This window comes from Colius striatus, chromosome 11 (genome assembly GCF_028858725.1).
Source record: "Colius striatus isolate bColStr4 chromosome 11, bColStr4.1.hap1, whole genome shotgun sequence".
In the NCBI taxonomy this organism is placed as follows: domain Eukaryota; kingdom Metazoa; phylum Chordata; class Aves; order Coliiformes; family Coliidae; genus Colius; species Colius striatus.
The window spans coordinates 22,280,353-22,295,789 of record NC_084769.1 but is presented as its reverse complement, the minus strand read 5'-3'; the positions used below and the strand labels follow the sequence as shown (position 1 = coordinate 22,295,789).

Sequence of the window (15,437 nt, the reverse complement as noted above, 5' to 3'; positions counted from 1 at the left end):
CTAATTTGCGGAGTAGTAAAGATCTAACCTATCTGTGTATCAGATTATAGATATAGAAACTGTTCAGAAACAAGATACTATATTCTTCTTCACAGCAGTATGCAAAAAAAATGCAATTGTCTTTTTTTCTTAGTTGATCTCTGCTTAAGCAAACAAAAGATTTTTTACTCTACTTACAACAAAATTGTAATGTTAATAAATGTCTATTTTAAAAGAATATTGAATTATTAGACAATACTTCCTACTTTAATGAAGAAGATGGTATTTATTCTTACCTCTTCATCCAGTTCTTGTTCTGGAGAATTTTCCAAACCCAGTTCAATCAAATATAAAACCATGCAAAGCACATGTTCTGATAAATTCTGATGATCCATTAATATCTAGGCAGTAAAACAGACATTCATCTTATAAGGTTTTATCTTTGATAATCTCACAATCCTGACTACAAAAAAAACCAAAAAATGCCCAAAACCTGATGGATATCTTTAACCTAAAGTGGAAGGTAAAGAAAGTAGTTGCAAGTCACAAGTCTCTTATGAAGAGGCTCAAGATACTACCTACAACTTTTATCTCTGAGCATGAACCTCCAGGTTAGTCACACTAGGAAAGGCAAAAAGTCTTAAGTCTGATGTTATTTTTGTTTCGGAGTTTTTTGTTTGTGTTTGTTTTCTCTTAATTAATCACCGCTCTCAAAAGAGCTGTATCATGAAACAAGTCTCGGTTGAATAGAAAAGACAAGGCAGGCAGAACACCATGACAACACATGCTGCTGCAGTGTATTTTTGGCAGACACTGGGCAACAATTTTAGAATTTAATACAGTTTCTAAGTCCTATCATACGCATAAAATACAGTTAGAAAAGAAATATTTTGCAGAGCAGTGAATTGCCTATTCAGGTTCCTGGAATATCTACTCTGAAACATCAGCAAGATATTTTAAACTTCACTCTTGTTACGACTGAGTGCTCTCAGAAGTACCTGATTAGTGATTATAGTATAGGATAAAAAAAAAGTTCCAGGTAAATCAAGAATAGCAAGAGTAATAACAGTAACATAACTCTCTAATAGCAGTAACGGAACACTACTACAAAATAACACGTCACTTCAGATGTGATAGATCAACAGAAGTATTGTCTTTAAAAGACTGGAAATTATTATTCCACTCAATCTATTAAGACTTCGGTATATCCAAAGCTACAAAAAAAAAAAAAAAAGGGTTCTGGAAAATACACTTTAGACTCTTCAGTTTTGGGGGCTTTGGGAGTTAAAAAAGGGTATTTTTAGAAAAAACTAACCCTTGAGCATCACCCCTTAAAAACGTGAACCTAATTTTACATCTTTGCAGGTAAACAATCTTGTACCTAAAAATTGTTACGAGTTCAACCTGCAATTTACTTTGACACCAACATGCCAGATAAAGCTGCACAGACACCACCACTATCAGCTGCAAGAGCTGCACTCAGCCTTCCCTCCCCTTCTTCATAAGTCACCATAAGGCCTCATGAGGTCCTAGTCCTTCCTTAAGTGGTGTCTGGATTACTGGGAATGCAGGAAGGGTTAGTGTGAATTTAGTTCATAACCATCTTCACATAATCTTTTTTAATTACAAATAATAAATAATCTTATCTTTAAATTAATAAATGCCCATATCTTTCTTCTAACAAAACGTTCAATGCGTTGAGAGGAAAAAGCAGTGCTGCTACAATTAAAAAGTGGGACAACTTTCCTCTTGAGAATAAACAGTCTGATTTAAAGGGAAGAAAATTACAAGAACCTGCAAGTCACCAAAAAAGTAGATGAGAAAATATGTTTAAAATTTCATTGTAGACAGGCTATTATAGGAATGACTATTCTTAGAGTGACGCTTAGTAAAGTTTAAAGTACAACTTGGTTTTAAATGAGATTAATTACTTAAGTAGATACACTCATCATAAACACCAAAGAAATAAAGTTCTCAAAACAAATATTGTTTTACAAGACCTTTTCTAACTTATTTTTGAGGAGCTGATTTAATCAAACCAAATCAAATGTGAGACTATAGACATTATTTAATTAAAAAGGTTACTCAGTATTATGTTAATATGAAAAGCATGTGCAGTTATGCCAGTCAGGATCAAAAGTCATGTTTACTAATGCTTCTGAAAAGTCAAATCATCAAATGTAGTTTACTGTTCTTCTGTAGCAGTCACAAAAGTGAAGTAGGCTGTCATGAATTGGCAAAATCTCACAAATAGACAAAACATCATCAATCACTATGGAATTTCTACCATCCAGAAATCTAGCAGAAATGTATTCAGCATTCCAGCTAAAACAGTAACCCAGACATTTTAAGATTCTCAAAATTAAAGTCCTTTAAAAGCTTCTTAACAGAATAAAAGGGGGGGGGGGGAAAGGTGCAAAAAAACCCCAAATAACATAATTAAAAATATATATATTTTCCTAAATTTTCCCTTTTTGTTTAACGTCAAAATATGATTTCATCTTCTACATAATTTCAAGTTCTCCTTTCCTTCAGTAACCTTCCTATAAGTCCCTGCTCTAGTATTTTCTCCAGGTACGCTCCTTTCCCAGGGTCCACTACTTACTATCACATCTTAGCCTTGTTCCTCACCTTGCAGCAATCAGGCAGCCCAGTCCCTACAATGGGCCAGAGCTAAGCAGAGTTAAACATATCCCACACAGCAGCTTCTCCTGCTGAAATTATGGGATAAATAATTTTGTACCTGAGGAACAAGGTACTGCCACTACAAGCAAAGTTCTAGTCTGCTCTGGTGTGTGGCATGCCTGGTCTGAGGCTGACTTGTTTGGGACTTTGTTAAGTGAGTAAAGCAAGCAGCTACTGAACATTCACACAATATAACTTTGCAATGTCTACGGTTTGGCCAAATTCAGATCCAGAATCTTGATAAAGCAATGTTTAAAACATAAGTAAAGAGGATGCATTTTGTCTTTGCTGCAGTCTACGAAAATCATGACAGAACAGACATTCAGCATGAAAAATGTCAGCCATTGGTTAAATTTTGGCAAGATAAGGAACTAGATGTCTGACAATGGAAAACATTAACCAACCATTACATGTTGAGCTTCCAAAAACTATAGCCTCATTCAATATTCTCTGCATGTGAAATTTATAACACTCATAACAGAATGAAACAAGTTACAGAGAAGGAAGAATTAGTAGTAAAACAGTACATATTTCATATTTTTAAAGTAGCTTTTTGAAATTGCACCAATTACACAGCAAAACCTACAGCTTACTGAAGTCATTAATTTGTAAACAATACGAAGCTTTTGAGAAGCTGTCCTTTTCCATCATAAAGGTGAAATCTATTGAATGTATCCAGTCTACATTCACCTTAATGATATCCTGACAGCTTGTACAATACTTCATTAGAGAATTAAACAATCTAAAACAACTCTGTGGGAATACGCACAGCTCTTTGCAACTACTGCACAGTTACTACTATACATAACAACAGATATTTCTATTCAATTGAAGTTTAACTGTGAAACAAAATGAGAGCTTTAAGGGAGCCGTGTGCACTTAAAAGAGCACAAAAGGAAAAGTCCTCCCAGGAAAAGCACTACTCAATCAAACCATTTTTTACAGTCCCTCAATTGCCTCTGCAGCACACTGCTTTGAAAGCATTTTCCAAGTACAAAGACATAGACAATGTTCCTCAAAGCAGAGGACTGCACTTGGATACCTGACAGTGTATGTACATATGAAATAACAAAAATGGTAGAAAAACCGCATCATACTAGAATTAGAAAATAAAAAATAATAATATATAAATTTGAACCTGACTACTCTAAAATCATTTAAAAAATCATGTCTCTAAGAACTCCTGAAAAGTGGAAGTGAAATATTGAACATAAGAACTGTGATAGTACCTTGTAAAGCAGCGTGAACAGCACAATGTGCAGGGTTTTACAGTGTAAAAGCTTTATGAGACCTTTGTAACTTGGGTGTAACGGTGTCCTCTTCTTGTAAGGAGGCCATGGGTTCCCAGGGAATTTACCACTTTGCTTTAAACTGTTGAAACAAATGAGATTTATTTTTATGCTGCAATAATGTACGCAACTCCCACTGTTATAGATAACTATCCTGCCTTCTTTTTGTTTAGATCAACTTTAGAATTGATGAACACTTCTAAGACATTTAATTTATTCAAGCAGCATTTAAAAAACTGGAATGTATATACAAACTGAATCCAGTCTTACTCTTCTGTGGATTACCACTGATTAAATTGTCTTTATTTATGAAGTTTAAATATTTTTTCATAAATTCATAAGCTAAATTCATAGTATTAAAGAATTTCTGTTTCATTTTAAGAGGCACATAGAAGAGACGGAGCACTTTTCACCAAAATGCATGTCTGTCAGACATCCAAGACAGTCCTTACTAACAGATTCTAGGCAACGCTAGGAAACACTAGAAATAATGAGGTATATTTGACAGTACCAGTGCTATCATTTCTATTAACTCAAAAATTCAGTGTTAAGTTCAAGGTGGACTCACATTTCTAACGATAAGGTCAAATCCAGTGCAGTAGACAATGCAATTATTTATTAGAACGCTACCTTGCACAAAATCACAGTATACATTTACAAAGACCCTTTCACTTAATGTAACGAGCATAGAGGCAGATGATTATTTCACAAAGTTTATTATAAGGTGTTTCTAAACATGATTTTTACTCACAAGGTGTGAAATAAAATATCATAATTAATTTAGCTGAAATAATAATTTGTAAGGGATGGAATATTAAGAGACAGAATCAAGACCAAGTCATTTTGCTTCTTAGAACTTAAGAGTGCAACATGTGGGTTTTCTTATATTTAAATCAGAATTTAATGCACTCATGGCTTTTGTCATGGCTGAATACACACAGAAAAACCACATTGTCTTCAATATACTTTCAAAACAAAGAACACTGTAATTCTAGGCATAAAATAAATAAAAATATATAAGTCTGCTTTCTTTAAGTAATTTGCAATTGATTTTTAAACACTCTCCTGTGGTTAAGTATTTTGTCTGTGATGACATTCACCATTTAGTCTGTGACACTTCAGATTTTTTTTAAATATTTATGGAAACATAAAAAGATTAAGCTAACCAAAATCCCGACACTGCCTATAAATTTATTTACTATTTACTCAAAGACAAATTTGGGGCCTGCCAACATTAACAACATGATTAGCATTACCAAACAATGTAAAAAAGAAAATTATTGTGCAACAAGCAACAATGTGATGTTACTTATCTAAAAATGATCCAACTTACAATGCTGTGTATCTGTCCATTGCAGACTGTACATCTCTACGGTAAACCGTTCGAAGTATTACCATGACAGGGTCAAATTCCTTATCCCAAACTTCAGCTGTTGTTTAAAAGAAGTCATGTGTTAAAATTCTCTTTACAGACCTTAAAACTTGTTCTATATTCTCTTCTTAACTAGCTTATGTGATTATCTGGAATAACTTGCAGCCAAGTACAGTTACTATAGTCATTATTAAGTATCAAGATATTAAAATTTCACAAAAATATTTTCCTTAGCTCTAAAACAAAAAATTGAAAATTTATTAAGGCAGTAGATCTTTCCTATTAACAAGTCTCATTTTAGTGTCTTTTGTGTTACATAGCAATTCACAATGTGAGATAAATGATAAAAAGAAAAATCACCAATTTCTAATAAAGTAACAGTTGTAAAACATGCTGAGGAAAGTTTTAAAACAAAAAATTCCTAAATAATTTTTAAAATCTAAGTATTTATACATTTATTCCACTGTAAGTACACGAAGGCAGCCCCAAAAAAACCTTTTATGGATGCATCTTGTTTTACTCTTTTTAAATTTCCAAGTACATGTAAGAAGAGTTTTATTTTATTTTTCACTTGGTACTTGATACATACCACTCCTCTTGGAAATAGGAAGTAAAGACAGTTAGCAGTGGTATTTAAGTGATATTTAACTGTTAAGTACAGTGAGCCAAAACACTACACCACCACAATTTTTTCTCCAGTCTTGAAAATGACCAAGCTTCTTATCAAATAACATTTGTGATCAATCCTTTACAAATATCCCTTCATTTTACAACTAATATCTATGCATTATTTTGGGATAAAAGGCTTAGAGATCTCTGTTTAACTTAGCAGCTATAAAGTAATACCCAGAGTGGCTTTTCAGAGCAATCAACCAGAAAAGTCTAAACAGACTACAAATAAAGATATCCCATTTAACTGCTTTTTTTTTTTTCTATTTCCAAGTTACTAAAAAACCCCAAAACTAAGCTTCCAACCTAATGATAACTGAAGATATTAATTCCATTTAATTGTTTAGAAGTGTTTAGCTCCCACAACACAGCAATAGGAAGGCAAGACTGAACGACTCCAAAGGAAGAAGAAACCCAGTGGATATGGAATTTTAGCTCCACCAGGAGGCATAACACAACACAAGCACTTAAAACACTCTTCAAAGTTTCCTCAGACAGAAGTAGGCAGCTTTACTGAATTTTTGAGATTTATTTCCCCCAGGTGGGAAGCCAATTAGTCTATACTCCTATTAACCCCTGCTAATGTTAACATTTGTACAGATAACTTCATAAGCTGCCAGAAGAGAACATCTGGCATAGCTTCCACTACATATGAAATAAGATCAAACTTTGTTTGCATCCATTATTTTCTTTACTGCAGTCTGGAATACACACTTGTTTGGGCTACTAATGCACAATGAGGAAAAAGGACTAAGCAAGGGAGCCATACAGAAAATATTAGAAATGCACACAGCTCACTCTTATCACACAAATCCATAGACAACAAGAACTATGTCCTTTTTTAGGAAGTTGGTTTGAGGTTTTTTAGAGGTTTTTTAAACTGATAGTTAATGGAAGCAAAATCTGGGGCTTCTGCAATCTTGCAGTAGATTCCCTATCCCAAATTTACAGAAACAAGGGAGCAGGATTCTTTTTCAGAACCTATACAGTCTTATAAAGATTATAAACATTTACAAGGCTATAGTACACAAGACGACTGTATTGGCTTTCATTCTTGCAGAAGCTCTTTGTTACTTTAAGAAAATGGGATCCTGCATAGTGTTGCAAATTACTTCAGCAGTAACTGCTATACATGAGATAATTAAAAAAACTCTTTAAGATAATCTGTTCCACAAGTAAACTACATTAAAAAAAAATCACCAACATCAAAAACCCTCAGAACATTATAGACTGGCATCAGACTCCCTAAATATAAAGTGTTATAATTAAAAATATAATAACCCTATTTTCTTCACATTGTGTTATGAAAAAGACCAACATGTCACAAGCTCCAGAAACCATACGTGACATAAGGAAATGGAGTTTACAGAACATTAAAGATATTTCAAATACAGAGGTGTTAACTTGCCTAATTACAAATTGAGCAACTAGAAAGAATCAATATGAATCAATTCCCAAAATACAAAATTATTTTACTGGTTGTTAATTTGCATTAAGTAAGAATTTCACTGACTCAGTCTAGTGAACTTAGTTAACTTAGTTGTTAGTGAACTTAGTTGTTCACTAAAACTGGTGAACAACTCAGTACAGTATTAGTTCTTACATTAACAACAACAAATCCACAAAGGAACACAACCTATAAACCAAATAGTTTCAAAATTATCAGACCCTCAACTCTCACAGTTCTCAAGGGAGGTACCCAGAGTGGAAGGAGTTAATCTCTTTTCAGCTTTGACATGAGCTGAAGCACAACCAGAGCACAGGGAGCACTTCAGCTTCCTACAGGCTTATCTGCTCAGTGACAGGAAACAGTAATGGAACACTGAGCTCTTAAATTCTTCCTCTCCTTTGATATTCCAATGCTATGCTGAGTCCAATTTAGACGACAAGCTGGTCAGGGGAACTTGTCATCTTCGCACCGTATGCATTGCAGAATCACAGAACAATATCCTGTAATTAGCCTAGCCTGAACTCTGTTGTTCTAGACTCTCACTATTGACTGGGAAAAATGCTACGCTACACACTACTAAGATAATTAAGCAATATAAAAGAAAGAATTACGTATCATGATATCTCTGATAATCAAAATACAAAGAATTTCACAGAAAATTTCTTTACAACTGACACCTCACTTGTACAAATAATTGTAAATTCTGCTGAAAGTACATTAGATTTTTTTAAAATCACATGAATGATTAAATATGTAGATCAGTGAAATACAAATAACAATTTTCCAGTTCTCCATTTTTCCCTTGCTTCCTAAAGGTACTTAATTAATATCAAAAACTCATTTTCACTCTAGATCAAAATGAATTTATTAAAGGCTATTAATAATCTTTAGCAATACTCTTAAATATGAGCAATAGACAATAATGAAGTCAAACAAGTTTTGTGGGGTTTTGGGTTTGGTGTTTTGGAGAGGGTAGTTCTTTGATGGCTTGGGGCTCTTTGTGTTGTTTGTTGGGGTTTTTTTTAAGAAAACGCCCTCTGGTTAAGCATCTTACACTAAGTTCATTATAAAAAAATACTGATTATCATACCTTTAGGTGTGTACATTCCTTGCTGCATGGAACCTCCAGGCTCAAAAACAGGAGCTTTAAAATCAGCAACTGCTGACAAGACTGATTCAAAGCTTAAACTTCCTGGAATAATACCACTTTTAGGATTGGGATTTTCTGGAATGTAATATTTGTGTTAAGGAAAGCAAAGTTAACTTAGTTGGAGGGAATGATGTTTTACTCTCCCCTTGACACTCTCAGGCACTCATTGGAGAGGCTACATTTTGGTAGTGCTTGGTATTTACCACAAGAGGTCTGTATGCTCCAACTGCTGTAGAACAGTAACGGCTACTGAAGTGAATCAAAGCCTCCTAGTTAAGGACTTTAAACTTCTTCCATCTAGCAAGCCAACTGCTACATGCTTGGCTCAAGAAGTAAGTATTAAATGAGAAATAAAACCGACTATCTGTAGTGTATATAAAGTTTTTGTACTTGTCTTTACCAACACTTTGGCTCTCCTCATAGCAAGAATATTTTGCATTTATAGTTAAGTGCAGAAAAAACAAGTAAATAGTTTGGGGATCTATAAACACTGTAAGCCTCCACCTTGGATTGGCTATTTCTCATTCTTGTAGCAATGCTTAATTGGCCTACTGACATTACCCCAAACCACAAGCAGCAACTACAAATAAGGAATCTTCTGCTAGTGGTCCTTGCTTATAAAGATCACTCACTTATTTTACACAGTGATTTGCTTAAGTGAATCTCCAAAAATCCCACTATTATCCAGGTACCTGTAATTCTCATTCATGCACATTAGCTAATGTATTCCAAGGATATGAGATCCAGTAATGAACTGTGTGTCCTGTCATTCATACAGAGTTGGGCTACCATCTCTGCTCTGAGGATCTCATCGTCTGTCATTCCTAGAATAAAATTTGAAAAGCCATTAAAATAACATGAATTTAAAACACACATTCAGCATACATTTGCTACTGAATACAAGTTAAATTTGATACAAACATTAACATGAAGTAATAATACACCACTATAAAAATACAGGACAAAAAAAAGGGAGTGGAGAATGTAAATGTTATGAGACAATGTCAGTCAGGAAAGACAGGTATATACTAAAACTGCTGTCTTTCTGAAAAACATACAAAATCTTCATGTGATCATATACACAAGTCACCCATTTCCATTAATGCCATTATCCTCCATTTCTATGTATTATGTTCATTTCTAATTCATAAGTGATTAAATTCAGTAACTGCCAAAAATGAAACCAGATGTTGAGCGCTTTTAAGTTCTTTTATGACTAATCAGCTTTATGGTAGCCCCTAAATGTTGAATATAACTGAACAAGCATGTTTATACACAAACACACACACCCACATACAGGTATTACTCAAGCAGTGATTCTTACCTAAATGTAAGCGAAGACTTAACAGAAGGACCAAAAATGTTAAGGCTCCTTCCAACATGGACCTTTCGTGCTCTGAATCAAGAACTGTATTTTGATGCTGTGATGCCATTGTTAATAGATCTACCACCTTAAATCTACACAGCAAAGATTAAAGTCAGAGACATAATTCTCCAACATTAAAACACCAATGTGAATTATCTCAGGATACCATTCACAACAATCCAAAATGAAAAACATATAATGCAGTATTATGCAAACATACATGAAAGCCCTTTTACTTTATTTATCTATGGAATGTGATATAGTGATATGGACTCCATATGAAAACACCTTAATTTGCATTAGCTTTTACATGTTCATAAATCTGTTTTCAAATGCTAATTTTATTCTATCCAGAAGAGCAGACATCTTTTCTGTCTCTATGATCATAGAATCATAGAGTGGTAGGGGTTGGAAGGGACCTTTAGAGATCATCTAGTCCAATCCCCCTGCAGAAGTAGCTTCACCCAGATCAGGTTGCATAGGAACATGTCCAGGTGGGTCTTGAAGCCCTCCAAGGAAGGAGACTCCACAACCCCTCTGGGCAGCCTGTGCCAGGGCTCCCTCACCTGAACAGTGAAATAGTTTTTTCTTATGTTTAAGTGGAACTTTTTGTGTTCCAGCTTCATCCCATTACCCCTTGTCCTGTTACTATCTCCTATAGAAAAAAAGAGACGTCCCAACCTCCTGACACCCATCCTTTAGATATTTATAAATGTTAATAAGATCACCTCGATCTCCTCCAGATATACTTTGGGGCAGCTCTTTCAACAGAGCCCTTAGGTCACTATTACTTTAAGCTAGGCAGAGTTGTACCACTTAATATAGCGTAAATTAGTCAACAGCTATCACAACACTGATCAAGAGTATTCATCTTTTAACCTTACCTTTCAAAAACAGATGAAATAAAATAATCTGGGTCCAGCCTGGAGGCACAGACCTGTGGAATGAGAATAAATTCATTTTGCTCAGTAGTTTGTAAACAAGCGTTGGCTTGGCTTCTGAGCAAATGTAACTTACTTGCAGCAGATAAATGTCAGGATCAATCATTGAATTGCAGAAGTGAGACTGCACATAAGTCATGGCCTGTCCTTTTATTTGAAGACCATTTCTAACCCACATGTTGCTGTGAATTTCAGAAAGACTTGCCTGTTCAGGGAAAATAAATTTTTTTAAAGTTGCAAACATTTCAGGGATATTCACCTATTCAGTTTAACATCAGTAGATTATCACTGTATTACCAGACATACAAATACACCTTTTATATAAACTATACTTTTTACAAATTTACTTCTCCTTGGAAATGAAAGCTGAAATCACTGCATGTTTATGAAGCAGATGCCATATTTCCATATGAAAGCGTATTTCAGGCAACAACAAGTGATCAATGCAAATTAAGTAATTTGTTTATGTATTTATTTATTAAAGATTTTAAAAGTACTCCAAAGGTCATGGTTAAAAAGAAGTTAGATAAAAAATTAGTGATTACACATACTGCTCACTTACATACAAATAAATACAAGTTTATAAATTGAAAAGATGTTGTAGGGTGCATCCATTCTAGAATGCACTCTCAATTTAAAATATTACATTTTCATATTCAGGTTTCTTATCAACTTTTGCTCCATCAGTAGAATTGCATGTTCATGGAATAGCTATGCTTTCAAAAGGCTGGCTCTTCTTACCCTTTGAAAAATTATTATCATGAATATTAGCTATACTCTCAGAAGTATGATAATAATGCTGCAGACTTCACCTTGGAAACAGGAAAAAAAAGTTTATCCTAACTACTCAGTATATTCTGACCATTGTCATCTTTTACTTATTTTGATATTCCATAACTAAGACTTAATCCTCCTTGTTAGATATTTCTAAACATATTTCAATGACTGGGGTTAAAAGAATCAGACAGCAACTATTTTTTGTTTGATTAAAACAAACTATTGTTTGTTTTGATATCTCTGCATCAAAGTCAGAAGTCTGCTTGTACCTGAATCTGAAGTGGGTGAATCATTAGTTTCATCAGCATCTCCTGATCTGGCAGGATAGTATCCAGATCTAGTTCTTGGCACTTGACAGCCTAGAAACAAAGCAAATAAAGCAAGTACACGCTGTACCTACCATACAATCACACTCAACTGGGAATTTCCATCTTCCATGTCACTAAAACATGTGCTTACCTTACTTAAAAACATGGCAAAGTAACGGTGCAGTGGCAAATGAAAAGTAACTTGGTTTGGAGCTGGCTGAAAGTACAACAAAAATGTTTTAATATCACCTATTAAAAAACAAACCTACAAATGTCTTTGTCACAACTACCAAGAACAGGATCTTGAATGTCTTCATTTGATGGACTTACTTTCCACTAACTTAGTATTACATCATTCTCCTGCACTTTCCAGTGATTCAGAAATTTCCCTTATTCAGATAACTATAGTTAATCTCTTACTAAGCCTCCAGCATTTAATGACACTCTCAATTGACTGAGAATATTGCTTTCTAAGGTGGCAAAGCTGCTCCCCACTACCACATCAGAAAAGGACTTCTGTTTTGCCATTGCTTCAGGTCTTCCTTCAGCAGAACAGTACTACATAAATGACTCTGCTTTTAAGACTCACACAGCTGAATTTACATCTCCAAAACTCTACAAATAAAGGATCCCAGCACATAACATTGCAACTATTAACTACAAACTCAAATTTCAGTATGGCAATCCTTTCTCAATCAGTATTTAGAGTGATTATTTAATTTAAGTGGGAAGCAGGCAAGAAGGAGTGTATCAGCTTTGAGGTTTAACCAGACTTTAATGCTACTTTACTTAAATTCACTAAGGGCATTTACCTCATCTACAAAGTTGATAGCATCAAACCAGTCCTGAAGTGCTTCAAGGCAGTATCTGACAACATTACGTGTGTATTCCTGTGTTTCCTGCAGGAAGAGAAATCAGTTTACTACATGAACCAAAACAGTTTTAATCAAGTGCCACTGTTTTTCTACTACAAATATGATTATTTCAAGAATATTTTTACAGTATAAGATTTACGTCCTCATCACATGGAAATGATTAAACATTGTTACTCTAAAAGATGAAGTTGGCCCATCATCAGCTGGCTAACACAATGCACCCTGCTATGATTGTATGATTGTATTATATAGTTCTATAACAATGGCCTAAAACTATAACATACTTCAGATTAAATCATGTATTTCAAGATTAGAACAGTGCATTGCCCTCCAGGAGTAAAGCACTGATGTGTAAGTGGGGAGTGTGGGAGGGGTGCTAAACCAAATTGCTCTGTGATCAGCAGAACTTACAAAGCCTCATCTCTTAAAAGAATTTTCCTTTGATCTTCCCTTCCCCTTAAACACAGACTCCAGACCTGCCTCACACTTCGGATATCGGCAAATGGGATGAAGCTGGAACACAAAAAGTTCCACTTAAATATAAGAAAAAACTATTTCAGCTGTGAGGGTGACGGAGCCCTGGAATAGGCTGCCCAGGGGGGTTGTGGAGTCTCCTTCCTTGGAGGTCTTCAAGACCCGCCTTGGACGTGTTCCTATGCGACCTGATCTAGGTGAATCTGCTTCTGCAGGGGGGTTGGACTAGATGATCTCTAAAGGTCCCTTCCAACCCCTACCATTCTATCATTCTATGACACTTCTCATGTGAAGCCAGCATTGCTTTGGCCATCCTGAAGCTGTGCAGGTGCTGACTGCCTCAGTCAGACACCCTTGTTCATCAAAAAAAGCAACAGTCATGCTCTCACCCCATTATTCCACCCTCTGTGATGGCCAGACATCTATCAGCTTCCCCTGCTGAACAAGAGCTGGAACTTCTTCCCACCTATCAGGTTTCACTAAATTAATACATGAAATTTATAAATTACTTTCAGATTTATTAGGAACCAAAGAGTTCAAACATGGGGCTGAAAACATGACTGACAAGCTGACAGGTGGAACAAGGAATCATATAGGCCCTAAACAAAAAAGCAAACCAGACCTTCCCACCCCGAAGCTAAAAAAAAAAGCAAAACTTCAAAAAGCCAGAAGTTATAATGTAGTTTTTCAAAGGATAATTTATACTTAGAAATTGATATATTCACCACGTATCAGTATACAGAAAGGCTTTTGCCAACTGCTTTACTTAAACTGGTTTAAATGTGCTTAATATGTTCTTAAACACATTTTTTCAGTACACAGTTTAATTCAGATATTAGTGTCTCACGGATGCTATTACATATCTGAATAACATAATGTCAAAGATAAGTATTTATTTCAGTAAAATCATCAAGAAAAAGTTTTCATGTGTTAAACATTCCTACAAGCTGATGGATTCCATTTTTACTGCAACTTAATATATAGTCTAGCTAATAACAACTCTTTGTTAGAAAACAATGAGATGTCAAAGCCTAAGAGGCTTTCACCTTGGTTGTCAGTAAAACAACACAAATCCATAAATTAGTTCATTCCCCATCATAACAAAATATCTATTTGCAGACACAATCAACATTATCATCACATACAAAGTCAGAATGACTCAGACACATTTTATCAAGTTCTTCATCAAATCATAAGTTATTCCATATGTACAGTCATATGGAATGACTGTACAAATCCCAATTCTGTAATCTGAGTTCTGAAGACAAATTAAGTACAAGCATGGATTCTATACACACAGAATCTGACTTGACCACAGTTTTACGTATTTGGCAGAGAAAGACAGAAAAATCCAAGTCTCTTTTAACACGAACTACATCTTTGAGATTTCTGCTTCTGTGATTTCAGAACTCCAGAATAAATAATGAATAAACCTCAAAATAATGACATAGAAATGTTTGTCTTACCCTAACTTTGCAGTGTGACAGAAGACCCCACATTGGCTGGGCACAGGCTTCCAGCTCAGCAGCAAAGGCAGCATAGTACGTCTGCGATTCGAACTCCACATGCTCATTTAATTCTCGCTTATTTAAATTCATACCTTCAAAGACATAAGCAGAGTTATACAACCAAATATTTAACTAGGGCTAAGCAGAATGCAGTATTTTTAGCATTATACATTCAAATACCTACTAAGACAAAAAAAAAGACCCTTCAGAAGTATAACAATCTATCTTGCATAGGAGCAGAATGACAGATAAAAAATGAGAACAAGCATCAAAGTTCTAACAGAAATAGACCAGAAAAGAGCTCTACAGTGGCTAGTAAATGCCATCCTTGCTGCTCAGGTGACATTATCCCAGGCAGCAGCCCTTCTAGTTGGAACCTCACTCAGTAAGTGAGAATATTTGGATGGAAAATATCTGATCCTCTTTCTAGGCAGAAAATTCATCAGTATTGAAAGTTCACAATTTTAAAATATTTTTAACAATCAAGTTTCTTCACAGTAACATTCAGAAAAAGATTTAGATTTATCAGATCAATTCATCCAATATTTAAACTTAGAACTTAAGCAGTAAAACACCTCTAGCACAAGTTATAAT

General features: G+C 34.8%; 1 protein-coding gene across 7 annotated transcripts in view; it reads right to left on the bottom strand.

Moving 5' to 3' along the window:
- Nucleotides 1-15,437, bottom strand: part of UBR3 (ubiquitin protein ligase E3 component n-recognin 3) — a 113,988-nt gene that overhangs the window by 62,752 nt on the left and 35,799 nt on the right. For all 7 annotated transcript variants that reach the window (XM_062004428.1, XM_062004423.1, XM_062004424.1 and 4 more), the window contains 12 exons: nucleotides 14,802-14,935; nucleotides 12,799-12,885; nucleotides 12,138-12,203; nucleotides 11,948-12,037; nucleotides 10,978-11,106; nucleotides 10,845-10,897; nucleotides 9,919-10,052; nucleotides 9,334-9,418; nucleotides 8,535-8,677; nucleotides 5,287-5,383; nucleotides 3,894-4,035; nucleotides 276-380 (listed from right to left, as the gene is read on the bottom strand). In XM_062004428.1, the coding sequence (XP_061860412.1) occupies nucleotides 276-380; nucleotides 3,894-4,035; nucleotides 5,287-5,383; nucleotides 8,535-8,677; nucleotides 9,334-9,418; nucleotides 9,919-10,052; nucleotides 10,845-10,897; nucleotides 10,978-11,106; nucleotides 11,948-12,037; nucleotides 12,138-12,203; nucleotides 12,799-12,885; nucleotides 14,802-14,935 (1,265 nt within the window). The remainder of the gene's footprint in view (nucleotides 1-275; nucleotides 381-3,893; nucleotides 4,036-5,286; nucleotides 5,384-8,534; nucleotides 8,678-9,333; nucleotides 9,419-9,918; nucleotides 10,053-10,844; nucleotides 10,898-10,977; nucleotides 11,107-11,947; nucleotides 12,038-12,137; nucleotides 12,204-12,798; nucleotides 12,886-14,801; nucleotides 14,936-15,437) is intronic.